This window comes from Rhineura floridana, chromosome 9 (assembly GCF_030035675.1).
Source record: "Rhineura floridana isolate rRhiFlo1 chromosome 9, rRhiFlo1.hap2, whole genome shotgun sequence".
NCBI lineage: Eukaryota > Metazoa > Chordata > Lepidosauria > Squamata > Rhineuridae > Rhineura > Rhineura floridana.
Genome location: NC_084488.1, coordinates 90972499 through 90985271, shown reverse-complemented (window position 1 = coordinate 90985271; position 12773 = coordinate 90972499). Strand labels below are relative to the sequence as shown.

Here is a 12773-nt window from a genome sequence, read left to right as displayed (position 1 = left end):
GCTGAAGTTAAAAATGCTTTGGAGGTCTTGCACAGCCTTTTTAAATATTTGATTCAAAAGAGCATTATAGCACTTGACATTTCAAGTGATATCTCACTGAGTACTCGGCCCCTTGTTCAGTGAAAAGTCCGAGGAGTGGTATCAACAAGCTACTTTCCTAGACTTTAGGTATTCTCAGAGAGGAGTGTGTTGAAAATAAATCTACATTTAATAACCAAAATTATAAGAGTCTGGTTTCCAGACTATGCTTTCTCTGAACAAGTATTACAAATATTGCTAAGTAGTCTTTCCCAGGAGAGAAAGTGTGGCATAGTGGTTAGAGTGTTTCACTATGACCTGGGAGACCAGGGTTTCAATCCCCACATAGCCATCTGTAGGGACGGCTTCAGCCTGTTCATTGTAAACTGTTTCTCTCCCTGCAAGATAGAAGTCATAACAAAGGTATGTAAAGCAATGCATGACAATAACAAAATGTTCCAAACTAATTTTTCTCAGTGCACTCCAAAGAAAAGATGTAAGTTGCAACATTGTTTAAAGTGGTTATGGCAGTACAGAATGACACTCTGTTACTAATCTCCACAGTTGGGTTGGGAAATAGAGTGCAACACAATACAAAATGAAAAACATGATACATTTTGAAGTTAATCGCTACTTAGGGAGAAGTGGAAAAAACACTTATGGCAATGGTAAACCCCCTCTGAATACCGCTTACCACGAAAACCCTATTCGTAGGGTCACCATAAGTCTGGATCGACTTGAAGGCAGTCCATTTCCATTGCTTTGCCTGTCTGGGATATGTCCCTGAACTGGGATAATGACTCCTGTTTGCCTAGATACAAGGGAAGAGGTGAGGGTATGTGCGTGCAGAAACCTGCACTGAGCAGTGAGTTTGACTTGCTGGCCTTTTTGGCACCTTCCAACTCTATGATTCCATGGCCTCTGACTTTTGTGCGGCTGGCATATTGCCTGTTATACAAAGCTACATGTTTCCCCAATTTTCCCTCTCCCCCCACCCCATTTTTGCTTGATCTAATTTTGGCTCTGGCCTCACCCGCCACTGGCTGGTGGCCCCAGAAGGTTCTCTACTAGGGAATGTGGCCCTTTGGCAAAAAAAAAGGATCCCCACCCTTGCTGAAAAAGGCTGCTGCTAGGAAGCGCCTGGTTCTAGCACAGACCTCTAAGGAATGGGCTGGGTAAGGTTGGCATTTTCTGACTGAGGAACAAATGAGGGTAACTCAAAGAGGGGCTGTGCTTGCCCTGGTGCCTCCTGTTGCTGGTCAGGCTGGGAGGGAATTCTTAAGAAGTTTACAGGTTGAGTTCTCTCACTCCTTTTGCCTGCAGATCAGGCCAAACATCAAGCATTTTGTGAGGGGCCCAATGTAAAGCAACACTACTTGGACCTAAACCTTGTGCCTGTCATATACAAGGCATGCACAACTCCTGCAGCAGGCAGGCAGGTGAGGGCTGGCTGAGGGTAGACTGAGGCAGGTGGGACAGTGCCTCATTTGCCCTAAGGGATCAGCCTTGGTTGCTGGCTGTGTGCTGACCCTGTACATACATAAAGAGCTGTAGCAGAGAAGCAGATGGGAAAGCTGAGTCAGGAATGACTCAAGGTACACAGGCTGCTCTCCCTCTGCCACCCCCTACAGCATCTTTGCTTAGCTTCTCCTAATATCTTTGCTCTGCCCCGCTGGCTGTCATGAGGTCATCTCTGTTTGTTGCAGGCAGAGCAGTGATATCATGGGGCAGGGCTGTTGGCCTACATTGCCAGGCTGAGACACTTTGCACATTGTTTCCCCACCCACAGAAGATGGCATCCGTAGGCTTTGTGATGGTAGGGGACTATTATGTCCCTCCTGCCTTCATGACCTCCCACATTTCAGGCCCTTTCATCCCTTTACTTCTGGAGGGGCTGCAGTCAGGAAAACCCATGGGGAGGGAAGAGCCCCTGCTCCAACAGGCTATGTGGAACGCCAGCTGGGACCTCTGGCTCCACTGCAACATTCCTGACCACCAACCTCAGGAGAGACAAGCCCTTGCTGTTCCATCCTCTGTTTCTGGAATTGGTTTTCCCCTTAAGGAAAGACATTTGGATCCCAAAGAAGGAATTAGTAACAAGTGTGTATTTCATTGTACAAAAAAAAAACACATCCACAACAATGCAGGTCAAGTGTGCTGGAGTACGACCTGGGAGACCAGGGTTCGAATCCCCACACAGCCATGAAGCTCACTGGGTAACTTTGAGCCAGTCACTGCCTCTCAGCCTCAGAGGAAGGCAATGGTAAACCCCCTCTGAATACTGCTTACCATGAATACCCTATTCATAGGTTTCAGGACTGGACATGGAACTGAAACAGCCTTGGTCGCTCTGGTCGATGATATGAGGAGTGCATTGGATAGGGGAGAACTCACCTTCCTTGTCCTCCTGGATCTCTCAGCGGCTTTTGATACCGTAGACCACGGTATCCTGTTAGATCGCCTGGAGAGTATGGGATTGGGAGGCACAGTCTTACAGTGGTTCCACTCCTTTCTCTCTGATAGGCGCCAACAGGTAGCATTGGGTGATGAGGTTTCAGACCCTTGGCCTCTCAATTGCGGTGTGCCACAGGGCTCTATCCTCTCACCCATGCTATTTAACATCTATGTAAAGCCGCTGGGAGAGATCATCAGGAGATTTGGGCTGCAGTGTCACCAATATGCGGATGACACTCAGCTCTATCTCTCATTTAAATCTTCACCGGAGAAGGCTGTGGAGACCATGTCCAAGTGCCTGGAATCCGTGAGTGGATGGATGGGCAGGAGCAGGCTGAAGCTGAACCCTGATAAGCCCGAGGTACTACTTGTGGGAGACAAGGGAGGGTTAGGAGTTGTTGACCTGGTGTTTGATGGAGTGAAGTTGCCCCTACAGGACCAGGTCTGCAGCCTCGGGGTTGTTCTTGATTCCAAGCTGTCCATGGAGGCTCAGATTTCGGCTGTGAGCCGGGCAGCTTGGTATCAATTACACCTTATACGTAGGCTGCAACCCTACCTCCCTGTTCAACAGCTCCCACTCGTGGTGCATGCCCTGGTCACCTCTCAATTGGACTACTGTAATGCGCTCTACGTGGGGTTACCCTTGAAAACGACCCGGAAATTACAACTTGTACAGAATGCAGCGGCACGCTTACTTACCAACAGCCGCCGCCGAGACCACATTACGCCAGTATTATTTGATCTACACTGGCTGCCGGTTATTTTCCGGGCCCGATTCAAGGTGTTGGTATTAACCTTTAAAACCCTATACAGTTTCGGCCCAGCTTACCTGAAAGAGCGCCTCCACCGCCACCAATTATGCCGCCCAACTAGATCAGCCACTCAAGGCCTTCTCACAATCCCGCCAACCAAAACAGCTAGGTTGGTGGGTACTAGGGAGAGAGCCTTTTCTGTGGTGGCCCCCACTCTCTGGAACTCCCTCCCATGTGACCTTCGACATGCTCCTTCCCTAGAGGTATTCCGCAAGGCCCTGAAGATGTGGCTTTTCCAGCAGGCCTTTGAGGTCCTTGGGAAGGGTAAATCTTTATGGTCTTTATGATTTTACCATCTATCATATGCTGCTAATATAAGTGCTTTTATATGTATTGTTGTATTTAATATTGTTGTATTGTTGTATTTTATCTCATTTTAATGTACGTCGCCTAGAGTGGCTAATTGCCAGATAGGCGACAAACAAATTAAATATTATTATTATTATTATATAGGGTCGCCATAAGTTGAAATCGACTTGAAGGCAGTACATTTCCCACCAGCACTGACCTGTGGTAACTTCCTAGTGCAGACTCACCATTATTCTGTAAGCTTTTTGGGGCAGTAACTTACACATGTACGGTGTATAATTCAATAGAACCTCAGTTTGGTATTGGCTAGAAGTGTTTCAGATATGCACATCTTAATACTCCTAAATGCCAAGTTATCGGGCTCCATTTTGTATATTGGTTCAAAATGTCGAGCAGTCTTTTGGAAATGAAAACCCTCCTTACCATGTCATCATTCGAGCAATGAGCAGGGGAGAAGGAAGGGACAGGATCCTACAAGAAAGAATGCCATCTCTCCCCAGATGAGACCATGTTGACTTTTACTCATAAGGAGAAATTTGTTTGTTCAAAATTGCCTTACACTTAGGATGGGGGGGGGGAGGGAGAATCACAGCGACTTCCACCTGCCCAGTAATTAGTTTGGATTATATTTGGGAAGAGAATGAATGGTTAAGGGAGAGGGCGAATGAGGAGGGATGGAGGCTGAGTGACCTGGTAGTGGTGATGGAGAGAAAGAGCAGGAGAGGAAGGGAGGGAGGGAGGGAGGGAGAAAATGAGGGGGAGGAAGAAGGGGAAATGAGGGGCTGTGAGAGTGCAGTGGTGACAGAGGAGAGTACGAGCAGAGGGAGGGAAGGGAGAAGGAAAGAGAGAAGGGGGAAATGTAGAGAGATGCTCCGGCAGGCTCCTGGAGTGGAGCCGAAAGGGAGGCAGAGCTGAGCATTCAGCGCAAATGCCAGATTTCACAAGCATCTCATCATTCCCCCCCCAAGCCTTCTTTGAAGTTTTGCAGACTTTTGGCATTCAGAGCTAGGAGGAATGCTAGCAAGCAGCCCTGTCCAGGCGCCCGTTGGGCTCCCGCTACCCTTGTGGGTCAGGCTGCTCTCTGGAGCAGTGGGGGCAGCACCTGGCCAAGGAGTTCCCCAGCACAGAGGGTGCTGCCAGGGCTAGCCTATTGGTGCTCTCCTAAGTCCTCTTACTTTAGCGGGAGCCACACAACACTTCCCCCAGGGATCTAGCCTCCACTATCACCGCAGCCTCATGGTGATGATGGCGGAAGAGAAACTGTTTAATTTTTGCGGGCTTCCCCCCCCCATTCATGCACATGCACAGAAATAGAAAGATGCAATTGGCTGGGAATGAAAGAGGGACCGCCCATGGACTGCCTACACCAGTAAAGTCTGCAGGATTGCATCCGAGCACTGTAAAGGTAATGCGAATGCTTCCCGCTTTCCTAAAGCAAATCGCATTTTCCCTGTAACTGCAGGGCTCATCCAGATGACTGTATAATGTGCGATATGATCACTTTGTGTGTTCATTAATTTTCGGTGGTCCATACGATGTCACCCATTTTCCCGCATTTTCTTGCAGTTAAATCTGCATTTGCATTACCGCAAAAAATGTGATTTGCTTTTTAAAATCAGGAATCATCCGCTGTACCTTCAGGTGCTCAGATGCAATACCGCAGACTTTAGAGCTGTGGGCGTTTCATGGGCGGTTCTTGGGCGGTTCCCCATACCCCTTCCTTCGTTCCCAGCCAATCATGTATTTCCACTTCTGTGCATGTGTGCGAATGTCCGGAGAAAGCCGGGGAAACTGAACCAATCAGAGCTATGGTGTGGTGTTGGGGGGGCTCTGCAACTTCTACTGTGCAGATGCAAAAATGTGCACAGAAGCAGCAACAGCCATCAATTTTTAGCCAGTCTGTGAACTGGGCAGCCACTCCGGGTGAGATCTGCAATTGTGGTTGTTTGTAAAGCCTTTTCCTGGCTGGTCTCACTCAAGTGCGCTGGTTGGTGCAGGGAGTTCGCTTTGCTCTTTCCTCCTCGCTAGGAGACAGACAGACACATCCAGACACACACAGTGGAGAAAAGTGAGAGCCTGGCACTATGCAAAGGGCCACGGGAAGGAAAGGGAGAAGAAGGGTGTATGTGAAGGCAACAGAGCATCAAGTTTTGCCTGAAGTGGTTGGGAAACTGCTGGGAAGCCTCTCTTAGTGGCTTTTCCCTGATGCTGCCAATGCCGCCGCCTACAGAGAGCCAGAGGCAGGCAGAGTGAGAGTGAGAGAGAGAATGGGGAGGAGCTGGGAGCCGCTGCTGAGCGCTGCACTCTAGAAAAGCTCAGCATTTACCCTCTGCCATTGATGGCAAGTGGGAGAGCGGCAACCAGCCTTGTGTCTTGTATCTCCAGAAACTTTAATATGCATAAAGGCAGAAAAGCATACCATTGGTTTTGCAAAATATTGCAAAACAAGCAAAAAAAAAACGCAGGAATTATTGGCATAAGCATACAAGTGGTTTGCTAGAGCATCTCGGCCACCCGGAACCATAGAGACTGGTGGTCTACCTTCCTAGACATGATACGTCGTTACTTGCTTTTCTGGAGAAATAAGTGGAACTGCCAGCCGTCTGTATCTCCAGAAACTTTAATATGCATGAAGGCCGAAAAGCATACAGTCAGTTTTGCGAAATATCGCAAATACAAGCAAACAAAAATACAGGAATTATTGGCATATAAGTGGTTTGCATGTTTCTTTTATCAGAGGGAACACCACAAAGCCTGTGCTGGGCACTTCAGCGCAGATTGACACAGCAGCACGTGGGGCTGTTTGCCTGCATTCCCTGTCTGAGCCCAGAGCGGCCACCCGCTGGGGGGGCTGTTTGCTTCCCTCGGGGGCAGCATTCCTGCCACTGAGCTGCACAACACCCTGCAGTGAATAAGCCCAGGGGTTATGGGGGATTAGCCCAGCAATTACAAGCTGATCCCTTGCACTGCCCACAATCCCCCTGGATGGTCAGGGGCACCTGGAGACACCCCCCCGGCCGGCCCTCCTCTAGAGTGGTGAGCGGCAAGGAACTTTATTACAGCCACTACTACCAAACCATCAGGGAATTCAAACTTTCGCGCTCTTACTTTCAAGCGCATGTGTGTTATTGTACTTCAGTGCAAAGGGGGAGAGGAGCATACGTCATATTTTGTGGACCAATTGGCTGATAGGGGGTGGTGTTACAGGCAGAGCTTGGAAAAAGTGAAAAGAATGTACGGATCTTCCCGCTGCGTGTATGGGCACCAAAAAAGCGTACTTTTTATATCGGGAAAGAGCGAACAAACAGGCAAAGTGGGGACTGTCAGATGACAAACCGAATATGGAAAACATGGATTATGCGGGTTAGTTTGGACAAGCCCTGCAAATGCGGATTTTAGGGAGATAAAATCCGCGAAAATGACCAACGTCATATGGACCACGGAAAAATAAAGAATACACAAAGCGATCCTTTCACACATTAAACAGTCGTTTGGATGAGCCCTTAGTCCCTGCTGCTTCTCCCCCTTGTGTACTCATGCTAGTCTATCCCCCATGTCTTGCTTTTCAAATGGACTCCTCACTGCAGTGCTCCTGATTGTCCCACATTTGTGTCTTGTCTCTACTCTTTTGTTTTGATGCTACAGTCAGGAACAGTTGTGGGCACCAGATAGAGCATGACAGGCTAAGCCACATTTTTATGCACACTCCCCATATCTTGGAGTTGTCTTTTCTACCAAACTAGAGTAGGGACAGTGCAGGGAGGCTTGCAGGATTGCCAAGCTTCTAGGAGTGGCATAGATATCTGGCTCCTGTGCCACTTGTGGATGCTCATACACTGTGTTCTCTTTTTGTAAAATATGAGGTGCTGGTGCTCACATCTTGCTCTGGATGCCGGCACAAAATGGCTGCCACTGACAGCAAAAAAAGAGGTGATGGTACTCTTTACCAGCAAGTACTCACAAAAAAAAGCCCTGCTCATGCATAGGTTGTCTAACTCTATGACACAGAGGCCACCAATTATTTGCCATTTGATATCGTAGCCCTGTTTTGCCATTATTTCTCCCACAGTTCAAAAAATGCATGGAAGGTAAATGGTGTTGCACCTGCCAACCCCAATGGCCTCACCAGCTCCACTTGATCAGTGCAAACTCACCGGCAGAGCCACTCCAGCACTTTTGCCAATGTGTTTGCGCCATGCCGACCTCACTGCTGTCGCCTTGCCCCTCCAGCTCTACCTCCTGGAACGAAGCAGTGACATGACCAACAGGAGCTCAGGTGAATGACACCACACCACCACACTGTCTGCTACTGGTCCAGAACAACGACACCCTCCATGTGTTCTTTGATCCATGAGGCAAATAATGCCTTAATCGGATTTTAAAGTTTTGGAGGAATCTACAATGGTTTGAAATGAAAGTAGATAGCCTGAATATTCTCTGCTCATTGCTGTCTACAGTGTAATATGCTTAGCAAATCTCAGTGCAAAACCTACTTGTAAAAAAAACCCCAAAACAATTTCTTTGGTTTATTCATCACTTTTATTTGGATAACAATGAGTACAAAAAAATGCAATTACTGTTTTACAGAAGGCTACATACTTTTAAAAGTAATTAAATGCAAAACTTCACAACTCTTAATTGATTATCTTCTAGGGCACAATCCAGACAGAGTTGATCACTTTTAACCCCCCGAGATCAGGAATGGGGAACCTGTGGCCTTTCAAGATGTTGATGGACTATAACTCCCATCGTCCCTTACCTGATGGGAACTGGAGTCCAAAAAAGCTGGAGGGGCACAAATTCCTTCCCCATCCCTGCCATAGATTTTAGCAGGCATAAAGCTGCAATTCTATATGCACATACTTAGCCATTGCCAAGAAAAAATCACAAGTTATATTGCGAAATGAGATTCATTCCAGTGTGACGGCCAATCCAGTTGAAATAATTGGCTATTTTTGTATAAACCCCAGGGTGTCCTTTCTCACCACAATTTTCACCCCAGCTCACAATACCCCAAAGATATCCCACACCATTAGAGTCAAAACAGACTAAGGGTCCTCCTGAGTCACCTTTACATGAATCTACAGAGCCATCATCTGTACCTGAAAAGAGAAAAGCAAAAAAAGTTGTTAAATGCATATTTTTCTGGTACTGAACACTTCGTGTTTTCCCATCTCCCCAGCCAAAGTAATTGTGGGTTCTGTTTCATTCCCACACTGTTAACATTCTTGATACTGGATATAGTCAAAACAATGCAGAACACTTTTTGTACAAAACTCAAAGTGCATGTAGGCCAATAATCTATGAAGTAATTTTATCCTAATAATCTGTTTGTACCACAGACATTTGTTTTTTGCTCACTTGGGGCAATCAGCCAACCTCTCCCAGATCCAGAACCTGATGTCTTGAGCTGATCCTTGCCAAAGAGTGACAGAATAATTCAGTGAAGTGGTGGTATTCTGGATATCATCTATAAATGCTAGGGAATTAGGAAGCAACCCAAACTCCCCCTAGTCTGGTAGGGCTGTCTAGAGCAGCGAGACCACTGCTGCCTCCACAGCCCTGCCATGCATGGTGGCCAGAGTGGAATGAGGACAGGAACCCTGGAGCTGGGGCAGCAATCAGTCCCAAACTGAGCCCATTGTCATCACATGACAACAGCAGCAGTGGCTTGGGTTCCAATGGATGCCAGCAGGAATGGATCCAAAAATGGATTCACACCAATCTCTCTCAAGCCATTTTTGGGCTTTCCACTCACTGCCATTTGGTGGGTGGAAGGGGGAGCTCTACGTCAAGTGGTGGCTGAAAGGAAGCCAGCAGAGGTCATCAGGGCTGGCAGAGGGATCCTCTGCCCTGTCCAACTCCTCCCTCCCAACCCAGCAGAAAGAGGGTTTGGAAACATGCTAGCTAAAGAGATTGCCAGTGTGTTTTCTGGGATAACCACTTTGTTTGCTGCTCATTACTTAATCAAGCAATTGTTTCTTACCATGAATGAGCAAGTGTACTGGTACATGCTGCTAAAATTGTGTCCACTGCTCCCTTTCCTAAACTGAGAGGAAACAAACCAGAGCACTTAGCTTAACGTTATGTGTGAATCAACCAGAGCTCGTGGTTTGTTCCTCTCCAAGCAAACCAAGCTCAGTAAGCTAGAACAAATCTTGACTTCCTCTTGTGGTTTGGCTGGAGAGAAACAAACCAGAAACACTATTTTATATGAGCACTAGTTTGTCTCCTTATGGTTGGAAAAGGGAAGAGTGTGGCAGGTGTGATTTCAGCAGTGTGGGCCAGTACGCTTGCTCGTTCATGGTAAGCCATAATTTGGCTTACCATGATGTGTCAACCAGACCATTGCCTCTCTAGACTTAACTATTGTGGATGCTTTTTAAAATATCTTTGCGACATTGGTCACATTTGCATACAAGCCAAACCATGGCTTAGAGCAAAAATATTGGCTCCCAGGGAGGTGATGGAGCTGCTTTGCTCCTCCATGGTCCTTCAGGTTAGAGTGGTGTGGCAGCTAAGCCAAAGCTTGGCATAGTGTGTCTTCTGAACCTAGGATTGAAGTTAAGTTAAGCCTAACCACAACCTGTATCTTAAGGAAGAGAAAGCTTAACCACGATCAATGCTTAAGCTAAACCTTGGCTTAGCTGCCATACCATGCTGGGCTAAAATGACTGGGGAGGATCAAAGCAGCTGCGAGTTCCTCTCCAGGAGGCAGCACATTTGCATGATTTAGTAAGCTATTGTTTGGCTTAGTGTGATGTGCGAACCAGGCCGCTGAGATGCTAGTAGCCTTTCTAACAGATTGACATTTATCTGCTCATTTTGCTAAATCAACATCCAGTCTGCATGGTTACAATAACCTATTCACTTTCACAAGGGGAGCCTTTTGATTTTTCAGCCACAAGTCCTGAAATTTGTTGATCCTTCTACAGAATACTGGTTCATGAGTTTGTATTGAGGATAGGTGTAAAAAGTGATATAGTTCATGCTCACCGGCACACTCCATTCCTTCAAAATAACGCTCCTTGTAGATTTCAGAACAGTTTTCCATTAAATAAATGTAGCCCCATTTAAGGACATATTGCTTTTTGAAGCCTAAAGAAGAGAAAAGTGACAAAAATTACAATTTATTAATTGTTCACAATTCAGAACAATTCAGGACTCACAGCTTGAAAACCAGCCCAATTCAAGTACTGCTGTATTAATCTGATTTTCTTAGTATCTGATGAGACTCTTTTCCAGTCCAGGCAACAACCAATTTATGTTTTAAAAGCTGAACTTTTCAAAGCTACATATAATGATAACAGCGAAGCACCACCCAGCTTCACTTGTTGTCAACGGGCCTATGACAAGCCACAGAATATATACGTCATAATAGCTTGGTCAACTCTCGATTGATAAACCAGTTAGCAACAGTGGATTGTATTCCTGCATTGGGTAGGGGGTTTGACTTGATGGCCTTATAGGCCCCTTCCAACTCTACGATTCTATGATCTAATGCTAGTCCTACTCAGAGTGGACCTATTCATTAATTTCAGGTTCATTAATTTCAGTGGGTCTACTCTTACATTATTTTATCTCTCTTTTGACCTGTGAGTGGCTGCTCTGATCTTTGCTGCCCTGCAGCACCATCTTGAAAATGGTAGGAAGGTGCAGCTTATCAGCCCAGCTGGATCACTAGTCTCAGTATCCCTGACTGTCATGGTGTTAGCTTCATGCTCCAATTGCCAAACTTTGCTAGCTCCTTCTTCCTGTGTATACGAAATGCCAGAGCTCACTGTTCAGAATTTTTGCTTGCCTTGTCCTGATATTGCTTCTGATTGGCTCCAGAAAATCTTACAAGATCTGGACACAACCCATATAGACATTTAAGTTTCCATAAACAACCACAACCCTCATTCCTAGACATGTGAAGGTCCAGGGAAAAAAACACAGATTTTTTTTAAAAAAACCCAAACAGATTTCCCTCCAAAATTTCCTGGGGTCTTTCTGGGCCTTCACATCTCTACATCCTTTCCCCCTTCTTGTAATAGGCTTGCAGCTCAGTCCAGGCCTCCCTAGATCTCTACGTCCAGGCAAAGTGTGTGCTTCCTCCCCTACTCCATGCTTGTGCCCTGAATGAAAGGATGGAGGTTCAAACGAAAGGTGCCCAGCTATGAGCACCATCCCTAACACTAGCAATATGGCAGGACACTATGTGGTGAACCTGGGTTTATGGACTATGAAGCAACAGACTGCTTAAAGCCATGGATCTTGGTGTGCTAAGTGCTGATAAAACAAGTGCATTCTGCCCCAAAAACCTGCCTCCTCTTCCTCCTCCTCTGAAGGCAGAGACTACTGTACTTCAAGTAGGCCCTTAGCCTGAGCATTGTCTTTTGAAGTGCTTTCCCACCTTTTAGCTAGCTATGTTGTCTATCAACAGCAGTTGCAGTGACTAGTGTTGTGCCCAAAATTGTCTTCCAATTCTCAGGCTTCTTCCCCTGCAAAAGAGGCTTCCCATTTTTTATTTTGACTAATGCTTGAGGCACTTTCAAATTGCTTTAGAATTTTTGTGGATGAAGGGTTTTGAGCTTACCTTATTGCTGCAAGGGGGCCAAGGGGGCTATGTGTGTTTCTTTCTTTCTAGAGAACATTTCTCCAGCCTCCCTGCAGCCTCCCTAGCTGCTTGCACTTCCTGATCTGAAAAAAAGCCCCATGGGAGGACTTGCCTCGCGACATCTTCCCCTGAGCTTTAATGAAAGTGCAGGCACCTAGGAAAGCTGCAGAGCACAGACCATTGGTGAAATGATTTATACAGTGGGGGGGGGAAGATGCTCACAAGCACCCCTCAGGCGCCTCAAAAGCAAGGTAATCATGACAAAGTCCTTCCACTCCAACCATAAGAGTTTCACCTACAGTATTTTCTTTTTGATAATTTTTGAATGCAATTTCTTTTCTGATAACTTGATAGAGAATGGTAAAAAAAATGGGAGGAATTTTTGGCACAGCACTAGCTGAGACCAATAGGGAGCACAAATGACAGAGCTTTTAATGAGCAGGTATAAGAGTTGAGCTAGCACTCAGTATATGTGAAGGAAACCCCTCTGCAACTTAGCAGACTACCAGGCCATAATGGATAGAAGACAAGGCTCTGCCAAAAATGTAATCATAATTCAAACAATCCATTAGTCTATTTTC

General features: G+C 46.4%; 1 protein-coding gene across 3 annotated transcripts in view; it reads right to left on the bottom strand.

The window, feature by feature from the left end:
- Window positions 1-8109: 8109 nt before the first annotated feature.
- The window catches only part of LOC133364544 (complement factor I-like), a 37599-nt gene continuing 32935 nt past the window's right edge, over window positions 8110-12773 (bottom strand). For all 3 annotated transcript variants that reach the window (XM_061585400.1, XM_061585401.1, XM_061585402.1), the window contains 2 exons: window positions 10590-10691; window positions 8110-8695 (listed from right to left, as the gene is read on the bottom strand). In XM_061585400.1, coding sequence (XP_061441384.1) covers window positions 8478-8695; window positions 10590-10691 — 320 coding nt within the window. In that variant the 3' untranslated portion in view covers window positions 8110-8477. The remainder of the gene's footprint in view (window positions 8696-10589; window positions 10692-12773) is intronic.